The sequence below is a fragment of the Helobdella robusta genome (genome assembly GCF_000326865.2).
Source record: "Helobdella robusta unplaced genomic scaffold HELROscaffold_54, whole genome shotgun sequence".
Classification (NCBI taxonomy): Eukaryota; Metazoa; Annelida; class Clitellata; order Rhynchobdellida; family Glossiphoniidae; genus Helobdella; species Helobdella robusta.
In genome coordinates, this window is record NW_008705287.1 from 1181937 (window position 1) to 1194488 (window position 12552).

At 33.8% G+C, this 12552-nt stretch overlaps 2 protein-coding genes across 2 annotated transcripts; both read right to left on the reverse strand.

The window, feature by feature from the left end:
- Nucleotides 1-1204: 1204 nt before the first annotated feature.
- On the reverse strand, nucleotides 1205-3755 carry HELRODRAFT_179510 (hypothetical protein; the record flags this gene model as incomplete). Its single annotated transcript, XM_009028332.1, has 5 exons — nucleotides 1205-1450; nucleotides 1544-1716; nucleotides 2587-3046; nucleotides 3116-3355; nucleotides 3666-3755. The coding sequence occupies 5 exons, from the start codon at nucleotides 3753-3755 to the stop codon at nucleotides 1205-1207; spliced, it is 1209 nt and encodes a 402-aa protein (XP_009026580.1).
- On the reverse strand, nucleotides 3648-12552 carry HELRODRAFT_86903 (hypothetical protein; the record flags this gene model as incomplete). Its single annotated transcript, XM_009028238.1, has 12 exons — nucleotides 3648-3771; nucleotides 4617-4717; nucleotides 5347-5466; nucleotides 5535-5635; nucleotides 5733-5868; nucleotides 9088-9144; nucleotides 9349-9419; nucleotides 11699-11764; nucleotides 11955-12003; nucleotides 12220-12273; nucleotides 12356-12411; nucleotides 12492-12552. 12 exons carry the CDS (start codon nucleotides 12550-12552, stop codon nucleotides 3648-3650), a joined length of 996 nt encoding a protein of 331 aa, XP_009026486.1.

The window sequence follows — 12552 nt, forward strand, 5'->3', positions numbered from 1 at the left end:
CTCCGCTTCCACCGTCATGTTCCTTCTCCATACCCTAAACCTCTCCTTCTTGACCTCCAAAATCCTTCTTATATATTCATCCCACCACCACGTCTCACCATGCCTACACTTTCCTTTCGTCCATTCACATACTTTATCTGCCGTAGCCAACACATAGTCCCTGTATCTCTCCCAAACATCTCCATCCTTACCACTCTCCCAATTTTCAGCCACCTTCACTTCAAATGCCTTCCTCACCTCTGCATCCTGCAACTTCCATGTCTTTCTCTTTGCTACAAACTTATCCTTCTTCCTCCTCCCCATTTCTTTTGATGTCATATCCATCACAACCATACTATGCTGCAGCATACCAGGTATCGCCTTCACATTCTTCACATACTTTCTATGTTTGGCCCTTACCAATATATAGTCTATCATAAGTCTACAATACAACACAATAAAAAAATTAGTACAATAAAATACAATATAAAACAAAACAATATAAAACAATTCTGTGCAAGGCAATATACAATACAGCACAATCATGTTCACCATGGTGATAAAACCCCGGAGAGTTCAGGTTTTCCTGTTAGACTTGAATTCGTTTTCAATGCAGGCTTCATTAATCTGATATTAACAATCATCAACACGTTAAAATAGTTTATGTGCAAAATTGAAAATTTTTGAATAAGTAAAAGTAAAATTTATTTTTCATTCATTTATACTTACACACAGGCACACAAAGACACAACCATACCCACACAAACACACCACACACACACACACACAAAAATATATATATATTATTATATTATATTATAAAAATATATTATTCAATTTATTCAAATAAATAATAAAATTTCTATAGACTGCATTTTATATATATATATATATATATTTACATAAAAGCTTTTTTCAGTAAACTTTACCATAATCAGTACAATAGAGTTAGTGAGTGATATTGGTATATGTAGTTCATCAGGTGTTTGATATTGTTATATGTAATTCATCAGGTATATATATATATGTATATATATATATATATACATATACATATATATATATATATTTATATATATATATACATTTAAATATATATATACAATTGAATAAAAATTTATATTAAAAAAGATCTCAAAAGCGCCAACAGTAAGTATATATATATATATATGTGTGTGTGTGTGTGTGTGTGTGTGTGTGTGTGTGTGTGTGTGTGTGGTGTGTGTCAAAAAAAAGACAAACAAAATAAATGATGCCAAAATAAAAAAAAAGTGAAGACTACGGACACATATGTTTTGGCAGGTGCGAGATCATCCTCAACCAATTCATCCATATCACTGTTGTTCATTATTTCTTTTTTATTTTTACTGACATCATCTGAATCACATTCAATGGAAGACTCCATGACTATTCTGTTGTCCAACTTCTTGGTTAGTCGAATAGCCGGCACCGGTCTGAAGGTTGCGGACCCCTATGACACGCATATGGAATATGTTCATTTACATCAAATAATCGTACTGATACTAAATGTTTATTGAAATCTCTTATAAAAAAATGAACAAACTTTATTTCTGTCCCCAATTGATGATTCTTCATAACTTTTCATTTTATCTCCCGCCAAAACATCAATATCACTACTACCAGCACCCACCACAAAGTTCGCATGTTGGTGTGCAGAGTTAGACGTCGGCATTCTGAATGAAGTAATTCTTGTAAAGGGTTCTGCTTCCGGAGTACCTTGTCGTCAAATGGAGACGATGATGATCATCATCATGAAGTTTTTTAATGATGATAATTTTATGAGGCTGATTACATTAAGTGAATGCTAATCATGGATATATTCACCCATCACCTTTCACACTATTTATCGGCATTTAGTAGAGAAGCATCGAATGTTTGGCCTGGCGGAATATTACGGCACAATTTAATATTCGACTTCGGCCATATAGCCGAATAGTGCAACTTCAGTTTAAGCCATCGCTTATTTGGTCCCAGTACAATATTGTAGAATATTATCAGCAAGAAATTTATTTTGAACAAGGGGTTGAATATGTCTCGATGAAGAATTGTTGAATAGATATAAATAGCCTACTGTTTTTTCAATAGCTTGTTTGTCATTCTAAAAATTTTTTCTTCAAAATAGTGAGTGAGTGAGTTTAATAGTAATTTCGGCCTTCAGCTTCAGCCAAATAGTGGATCGACCATTCAGCTTTTGGCCTAACTTACTATTCAGTATATCTTACAATGTAGATACATTATCATCAAACAAATCTAAATAAATCATTCAAATTTTAAATTATGCCATAAAGCAGACAAATCAGCCGTTCATAAAATTGCTGTTAATGTAATTAATTTGAAGTAGCTGTTAATGTGATTGATTTGAAGTTGTAGTTAATGCAATTTATTTGAAGTACTGTTAATGTAATTTGATTTGAAGTTGTTGTTGTTAATGTGATTAATTTCAAGTAATTGTTAAATGGAGGTAGTGGTTGTTAATGTGATTAATTTGAAGATGCTGTTGTTAATGTGATTAATTTGAAGTTATGTTAATGTAATTAATTTAAAAGTGTTGTTGTTGTTAATGAGATGATAAAATGAGACAGTAACCTTCTTTAACCAGAGCATTATCAAAACTTCCTTGCCTTCTGCCAGAATTCAGTGGTAGAACACTTTTTTGATTTTCAGGAGCTACAAATTTGCTATTTCTGCTATAATTATCATAGACATAATTGTTATTGTTAATATTATAGTTGTTGTAATTGATGTTGTTGTTATTGCTAGCATTGTTTGTTATAACGCTGCCTTCCCCTACCGTAAACAAACAATGCTTTTCATCTTTATGTTGCTGCTGATGATAATGTTGCAGCTGTTGTTGCTGCTGCTGAAGATATTGCTGTTGTTGTAGCTGCTGTTGTTGATGTTGATGCTGCAGGTTATTATTGTTGTTGTTGTGACTTCGAAAGCGACTGAACAATCCTTTCGTTTGTGGCTGAGGCTTGTGGTCAGGCACAATGATTTGATCGAAAAAGCCTGCATTCCTGTTCTTGTATGGACTTGCCGGCACAACCTGCTGACAATATTTATTTTCGTTTCTATATTTGTGATATTTTGTACACTATAAAAGAGAAAAAACAACTTGTTTAGTTTCTTTATTGAATTTATTGAAATTGATGTCATTTGCATTATTTGTTTTGCTGTCAGCTTCCTCTGTTAAGGCCACTGTGGCAGGATGAGAAGGAGTCCTGATCGTGCCCGGGTTCAAAACTCTGTTTATCCCAGCACTTAGAAGGTTGGAATTTTTTGTGGACGGGTTGATGGTTGTGTTGGAACGGCCGAGGGATATGTTGCTCCATGTGTATGATGAACTATTGTCCAACTGTTCATCAAATTATAAAACATTTCCACGTACACTAACAACATTGTTTTTTCTAATACACTAGAAAATTTATCAATCATTCAATCATTCATTCATTCATTCATTCATTCATTCATTCATTCATTCATTCATTCATTCATTCATTCATTCATATATTCATTAAATCGAATGAACAATTTAATTACTAAATTGATAAATTAATAGTTAACAAACATTTAATTGACCAATTAATGGCTTAGCAAACATTTCAAACAATCATTCAAACAAAGGATCACTAAATAATACAATTGGATTATTTTACAAGTGGAACTTTAATCCCCAGTAGAAGGTAGGTAGCCAGGATATCATCGTAGAGGTGCATACTGATCGAGTTGATGATTTCTGTCCTTGAGAAGCCCATGTTGACCCATAAATGTCTGCTCATCANATATAATGTTTGCATGATGTGATGATGTTTGCATGATGTGATGATGTTTGTATGATGTGATGATGTTTGCATGATATGATGATGTTTGCATGATGTGATGATGTTTGCATGATGCGATGATGTGTGCATGATGTTTGTGTGATCTGGGTCGGGTGAATAAGTCGGTCAAATAAATAATGGAGAATGAAAATGAATGAATGAAAACGTTAGAAGAAGCCAATTGCAAACGACTCATTAAATTTGACAAATGGACAGTGGCAAATGCAATTTGCAAGCTCTAATGAATGAATGAATTAATTAATGAATGAATAAATGAATTAATGAATAAATGAAAAAAGTTTAAAGTTTAAAAACCTTTTATTCTACTTTACAGTACTTTTACTGTTTACATTTACTAATTACATTTATTATTCAATCTAATTCATTAGTTCATTAACTTAACTAGGTCTGCTGATAGATTCTTGCAATGTAATCGGGAAATTTTCGCATTTATTGTAAATAATATAAATTTATTCGCCAAAGCATTTTAGTAAAAAAAAACGTCACACTTTTAGGTTTCACGTTTTTTTGTAAAATTTTACCAAAGAGACAAGCTTATCACGTCATTTATTCAACTGAAATTGAATTAAATTCGGTTAATTAATTTAATAAAATATAAATTTAATTAACGCTTATTGAATAACACTTACACTAATGGGATAGGTTATTCCAAAATACACCTGCCCTTAAAACTTCGGCTGGCCAAGCGTATCGAAAGTGGAAATATTGTAAGACAGACAACATGACAGGAAGAATTATAAAAAATTAACGGTTAAATAAATGAATGGGCTAAACAAACCCAGTCTTTCTTCATTAATTTTATCAGCTGGTTCAGAGTAGGGCTTCAGCTCCGTGCCGTCATATCCCTGGTTCACCCATTTGTCCTTCATAGCAACCTCAGAATTGAAAAAATCAATTTTAACAAATTCATCATCTAAACTATATTATATATATATATATAAACTATATATAAACTATATATATATATTTTTGTTTATTTATATATACTGTTTATATATATATATATAAACTATATTATATATATATATATATATATATATCGGCAACCCCCCGATCTCGGGGAAAATGTCGTCTAAACGTGTGTTGTTGTATATATATATATATATATATATATATATATATATATAGTTTGTTTGAAAGTAAGATATCTGTATATCTAGTTTCCTAAGTAAATTTTTGTTTGAATTTTACGTTCTTTTAAATCTCATGTTTTTTCTTATGTTATCAGGCATTTTTACATATTTCTTACGCTCTTAAAATTTGAATTTTTTCACTAGTCTTATGGCATTCAGTTTAAATTATTTTTAATGTAAATTTTAGTATTTGGTTTTTTAATATGTATTTATAATTTTAACTTTCATACAAGATTATTTTATGCAAATTTTTTTCTCTTTTGATGTTATTAACCATTTTTATGTACATGGTTACTTATAGTTTGCGCCTTTTATTATTCCTTTACGTTATGTTATAGCATTTAATGTCAATACCGCTCTAAGTTTCTAACCTCCAGAGAAATCCTCTTCAAAGGATTGGTGACGAGAAATTTTCTCAATAAACTCTCGCACTCAGTTGATATGAAAAAAGGCACCTTGAATTTGCCTTTCACAATTTTCTCCCTTAATTCCTGTATAATTTAGAGACAAAAATAAACAAAGGTCAGAAAATTAAATCAAGATCTTCATGAAATATTACCTTCAAATTTGAACCGTCAAATGGTAGTGCACCAGTGGTCAGTGTATATAAGATGACCCCTAAGCTCCAAACATCAACCTCAGGTCCTATGTACTTCTTCCCTGGATTCATAGTTACGCAATAAATCAAAATATCAAAACACGCTAACAGTATGCCGAAAAAAATCAACTTGAAATTGTAAAAATAACTTGAATTAACCAAGAAAAAGCTCAGGAGCAGCGTAAGGTGGACTGCCACAAAATGTATCCAACTTACTACCAGGACAAAACTCATTACTGAAGCCAAAATCAGCAATTTTTACATTGTAATCTTTGTCCAACAGTAAATTTTCTGCCTGCATTATAGTAAAATGATAAAAAATAACTGCTTATAAAGCAAGGTTTGCATAGTTGCTTCAAAATGCTTTATCATTATACAACTTTAGTTTATATTTACAGAGCTGTAACATTTTCGCTCCAACCTATAAAAAATAACAAACTTGAAACAACCTTGCGTTATATATCGACTGACAATGTTGAAAAATAATTACAGACATTCAACATTTAATATTTGATGATCATTTTAAATGGCCACACATACATATACATACATAATGATAGATGTGTAATAATATCTTGATGGTACAAAAATCATTATCGAAGACACACACAAATGATGTATACATATATTTACATATAGAAATAAAAATATGCTTTACAACTTTTTAGATGTTAATAAAAATAAGTTACATCTTTTTACATCAACTTCAGTTACAAGTAATACATATTTGTAATTGTTCACGCTTTTTATATAAATTTTAAATGTGGAATCAGACTAGTTTTGGTTTAAGATTATTTTCATTTAAAAAGCAATCACTCAGTGCTGACTGTTTTTAGATTTATTTATGTTCAAACAAGAAAATTTGTTTGTAAAAGCCTGTGGACCAAAACATTGGATAAGTTTTGAAAAGTGGAAAATTGAAACGTTCTCAGACAAGGCAAGAGTAATAACATGACGAAAATACAACATTATTTGCGCAAATGTTTAGGAGATCATGGTGCTGGCCACAAAAAATGGCCTGGCGGGTTGCAATTTGTCCATCCTTTGAAACTATTTATTCACCACTTAACAGTTCAAACTGGTGTTTGATCAATAACGTCCTCCTCATATCAATCAATCAATCAATCTTCGTTTAGCGTCTAAAGACCCAGTTTCCCCGAGATAAGACGTTGTTTTCTTTGCTATCAATTTTTTGCGCCAAATTAGACGATCAGTTGTATCCATTTCATTTAAATTCAGAGCTTTCATGTCTTGCTCGATTGTTTGCGACCAGGACTTCTTTGGAACGTGTGTCAGGTACTTCAACACCTGCAAGAGAAGTTATGGCACTGTTTCCCCTTCGTTTGACATGACCAAACCACCGCAGACGGTGTTGCCGGCATTCGTCCTTTATATCATCTAAACCAGCACGACGCAGGATTTCGGAAGATTTGATGTGGTCATTCAGACTAATTCGTTGCATCCATCGGAGCATTTTCATATCGGTTCGTTGAAGCTGTTGTTCCAGTTTGGTTGTCATTGGCCATGTTTTGGCACCATATAACAAGACCAGACGTATCACAGATTTATAAAATCTTGATCGTAGTGGTAGTGGGATGTCACGCCGCATCAATATAGAGACAAAGAGATGTCATTTATTCCAGGCTGCACGTATGCGTGCTCGAACGGCAGCTTCAGCTGTTCCAGTACAATCCAGAACATCCTTTTAGATATTGAAACGATGTGACTTTCTCTACCTTAATAGGCTTCAAAAACAGTGCTTTTTCAAATTTGTTGTTGTGGATTGATGCAAGCAGGACAAACAAAATTGGACACTTTAGATAAAGTACCAATTATTTTTTAACAACGTTTGTGACACCACTGGTTACACTGCTGACACTTGATTGAATTGTTACCTACACCAGCTTTACAAACTGAAGAGGGCCATCGTCCAGTAGCTGTGGATTGGATGGGTTCACCAGTGTTCATTGCTTTGGTTTTGCTGATGTTGACTTTGAATCCATGATCGACGAGTCTGGTGTTCCAATCTTCAAACATCTGTGCTGCATTCTGCTCAGACGTGGCTGTTAAAACGATATCATCAGCATATATTAGATTCCAAATGTCACCAGTGCGTATCGGTTTTGTGATTTCTTCCATCACAGTTATAAAAAACAATGGACTGAGAATCGAGCCTTGGTGAACTCCAACGCCGATGTCAAATGCATCTGTGTTTCCAACCGTTGTGCTGACGAGAGTCTTAGTATTCGTATACATTTCCATCACATGTCAAACAAGATATTCTGGAATGAGTTGTCGACGTAGACTCCACCTGATTGCTTCACGGGGAACTCGATCAAATGCTTTTTCAAGGTCTACAAAAATGTGTGATAGTTGTTGATGCTTTGCGAGGTACTTCTCTTGCAGTTGCCGAAAGATGTGAATTGCATCAATTGTTGATTTCCCCACTAAGAAACCAAATTGATAATTTCCGATTGTGATGCACGACGTTAATCTTCTCTCAATGATTTTCTCGACAATTTTCAGTTAGTGTTCTAACAGACGTATACCCCGATATGATGAACAGTTAAATGGATCACCTTTGCCTTTGTATAGCGGAACTGTCATGCTATTGTTCCATTCAGTCGACATTGAGCAATTTCTCCAGATTTCACGGCAAAGTTGTAGTAACGTTTGGATACCTTCAGTACCAAATGCTTTGATAATGTCATTTGTGAGTCCAGAGGGCCCCGCTGCCTTTCCATCCTTCATAGCTTTCAGAGCTTCTGTAAGCTCCTCTACAGTGATGTCTGCAATCGGACCTTCGATGGGTGGAGCGTCTAAGTTAACATTGATGGGATTTGTTTCGTTTAACAGACGGTAGAAGTATTCTCTCCACTGTAGCTTGATCTCATCTTGTTCAAAAACCATCTTATTGTCGTTTTTGATACATAAGGCACCAACTATGTCTTTTTTCGTACGCTTTGCCTGTGTTGTTATATGATACAGAGATTTCATTTGTTCACCTTTGCTGTTAGTGAGCCACTCTCTGCACTGATCTGTCCGAGCCAGTGCAACTTGACGTCTTGCATAGTTGTTCTTCTCATGGAAAATTTTATTGTCATCAACAGACTTTAATTTTTGCCATTTATGTATGCAACTTTCTTTTCAGCTATTGCATTTTGTACACTGTCATTCCACCACCAAGTGTCCCGTTCATGCTGACGTTTTGTACCAGTTTTCCCACAAACTGTAGTTGCAGCGTTTGTGGGAAACGTCCTCCTCATATATATATATATATATATATATATATATATATATATATATATATATATATATATATATATATATACATATATACACACACACATAATAAAACTACAGAAACCCATAAAAATTAAGTATCAAACATATAATATTTAATAAGCGTGTGGGAGTGCATGGTTATATATGTCATATTTGTGTGACTGAGTATTTATAACTGGTCGAATGGGAACAATAGAATGGTTGTACAAAAAAGTGTACAAGTTCTTACCTTTAAATCTCGATGCACAATGTTTTTCTGATGGAAATAATGGACAGCGGAGAGAATCTAATGATAACAATAACAGTTTTTCAAATTTTTTATCAACCAACAATTTATTATTATCATTTTAATTAATTTATCAACATTATTATTAAACTAGTAATCTCAGCCTTCAACATCATTGCAACGCTTTTTTAAACCATAATTTTTACCATCGCAGTCAACATCATCATCGTCATCACAAATATTGACGACCCTCTTATGACGTACCTGTCGAAACTTCATCCTAGCTTCTTTCTCCTTTAATCTCCCATTAGATGTCAGATAATCAAAAAGTTCACCTGTTTGAATTGATCAGCCATTCTTATATTCATCATCACTTCATCAACCAACTCGTTATATCACTGCTGTCATCACCACCATCATTATCAAGCTGTCATCACTGAATCCTCATTTGCAGCTATCACAATCATCAACATAAACAACATCATTGTCACCACCAGGATCATAATCATCACTAACACAAGTTTTATAATTGTAGCTACCCTCACAATCATCATCATTAAGTGAACGCTATTATTATTCATTCCAAAAGACTATGAAAACAATAAAATAAAACGCAACAAGCACTGGATTTATTATAAACTGCCCAATGCACCTGAGCTATAATAATCCAAACACTGATATCATCTTTTATTATAAGAATCCTATGAACACAAACGACAAAACGAACGAATGCGTTTTAAAACAAATCATTTATAAAAATGTCAAACCAACTAACTCTTCTGACAAAATAAATCTACGAATTTATTATAGAAAAGCAGACATCAAACCTTGTCATTAACAATAACTGCACTCCTCAGCATGGTTTGGCTTTAAAAAGTAGCCATCTGATATATGAATTTACATATCCCCTTGACGGCTGTGCACGTCAAAATGTTTCATACATCCAAAATCGAAGAAGGGGCATATCTTTATACTAACGATTTTGGACCATTTTTCGAAGTGGGCAGAAGCATTTCCGATACGAAAGCACACAGCAGCTACAGTGTCTAAGGTCTTAACCACAGAAATTTTTCCGAGGTTTGGAATGCCGATGCAAATACTCACAGATCAGGTTAGGGAGTTTGAAAGCGAACTATTTACTACGCTTTTACATACTTTGGGAATCGAAAAGTTGAGGACATCCCCGTACAATCTAATGGGGCGATAGAGCGATTCCATAAAACGCTTAATTCAATGCCGGCCTAAGTTGTAGACGAATCCCAGAGTGATTGGGATGAACATTTACCACACGTTATGGCAGCGTACCGGGCAAGCGTACATTCGGCGACAGGGTTTACCCCAAATAGGTTATTTTTAGGGAGAGAAAACATGATGCCAGTGGATCTGGTGTATCGATTACCTAAAGAATCCAACCTAGGTGAAACTTACCATGAATTTGTGAAACAAGTGCTCAACCGGTCATTAGTAGCTCATCAATTGGCGCGGGAAAGGCTAAAGACAGGAGCACTTTATAGGAAGTCATTGTTTGATGCTAAGGTCAAAGTCCTGACTCTACGACCGGGAGACAAGGTATGGTACCTGTACCCAAGATCATGGCAAGGCAAATCTCCAAAATGGGTCAGCCCATACGTGGGTCCATATATAGTGGATCATTTAATTCCTTGAGTATCTTCGTTTAGCGTCCAGAAACCCAGTTCCCCCGAGGTAGGATGTTGTTTAATCAAAACAAATTTTTAAATTAAAAAATCCGGATGATATGTAAGACTTTGGGTGCAGAAGTATGCAAAAAATATTATATTCGTATCCCGAATAAGGTGGTAAACAAACGTAGGTCACATCAGCATCTTATGGGGTGCACCTATAATTACAGACCGAACAATTATGGCCAACCGCCCTGACATAATCTTTCAGGACAAAATAAAATAGGCTACCTAATAGATATTGCCATGCCAAATGATGCAAACGTTTCAACCAAAGAAACCGAAAAAAAAGTAAATACAGAGATTTGGAAATCGAGATAGGCAGAATGTGGAGCCCTAAAACAAAATAATCCCAATGATAGTTGGCGAACCGGGTACAGTCAGAAATGAAATTGACGAACATCTGCAAACACTCCCCGGACACCCATCAAGTTTTGAGATTCAAAAGATTGCATTGATGGAAAAGCACACATTCTCCGATAGGTCTTGGGCTGAATATCTGTGAACTCTTGTTGAGATCTGGATTCCCCATTCTCCACAAAATGATGCAAAAGGAAAAATATGAATATTAATAATAACAACAATAATAATAATGGTCACTGAGTTAGTTCAGTTGGTAGAAGCGTCATGTCTCACGTGGTTATTTCATGATGGCATGGTTTAAATATTCTGTCTGAAACTCAAAGACTGTCATACGCGTACGTACGGCGCCTGTGCATGCATACATAATGTGCATGTGCATTGTATGTTTTGTGGATAGTATAGCCTTGTGGCACAAAAGTTAAATTCCAAATACAGAATAACATGTAAGCAGCTCTGCTTTTGACAGAGTGGCATTATGAAGAATAAAATAAAAAAAATAATAATAAATAAATAACAATAATCATAATCATCATCACAAGAATATTGCTTACCCCCACTTGCGTACTCCATCACTAAATAGAGGTATCGATCTGTCTCCATGACTTGGAATAATTTCACTTTCAATGAATTAAAACATAGAAAAATTATTTCAACATAGAATAACATAAAAATATTGGTTAAATTTTTGAACCTATCATTATTTAGAAAAAATTACAATGACCATAGTGAAGACAAAACTGGAAATGACAACATTAAACAAATCCATTAAATTAATTGACAGATGATTGTAATAAATAAAGTGGATACCAATATTTGGGTGGTCTAAAGTCTTCATTATTCGCACCTCCCTCCACAACTAATTTAATAACAATGATTCACATTTAATAACAATGATTCACATTTAACAACAACAATTCACATCTAATAACAACAACTCACATTATAACGATTCACATTTAATAACTATTCATGTTTATGCACAAAATTACTAAATTTAACAAGCAAAACTTAATTCAAACCAATTATCAATTGAATGTAAATGAATGATTACAATGTAAACTAAAATCGCTACCTTAGCTTTGCTTGTAGAACTCAAAAGTGTTTTGTCAATAACTTTTATAGCCACCTTTCATTTTTAAATAAAAATTAAGTTCAACCATTTTGTAATAATTTCAACTTGAATATGGAACAATAAACAAACAACATACTTGTCTACCAGTTGGCAAATGTTTAGCCAATTTGACCTTTGCAAAATTTCCTTTCCCTGAGAATATTAGGAATTATTAAACATGATCATCACAAAAATGATGGTAGATTGAAATGAAATTAAAGAGAAAAACAAACCTATGGTTTTAATGAGCCGGTACTTGCCAATATTTTGTAGCTCAGGGGGTAAAGGTGCCAT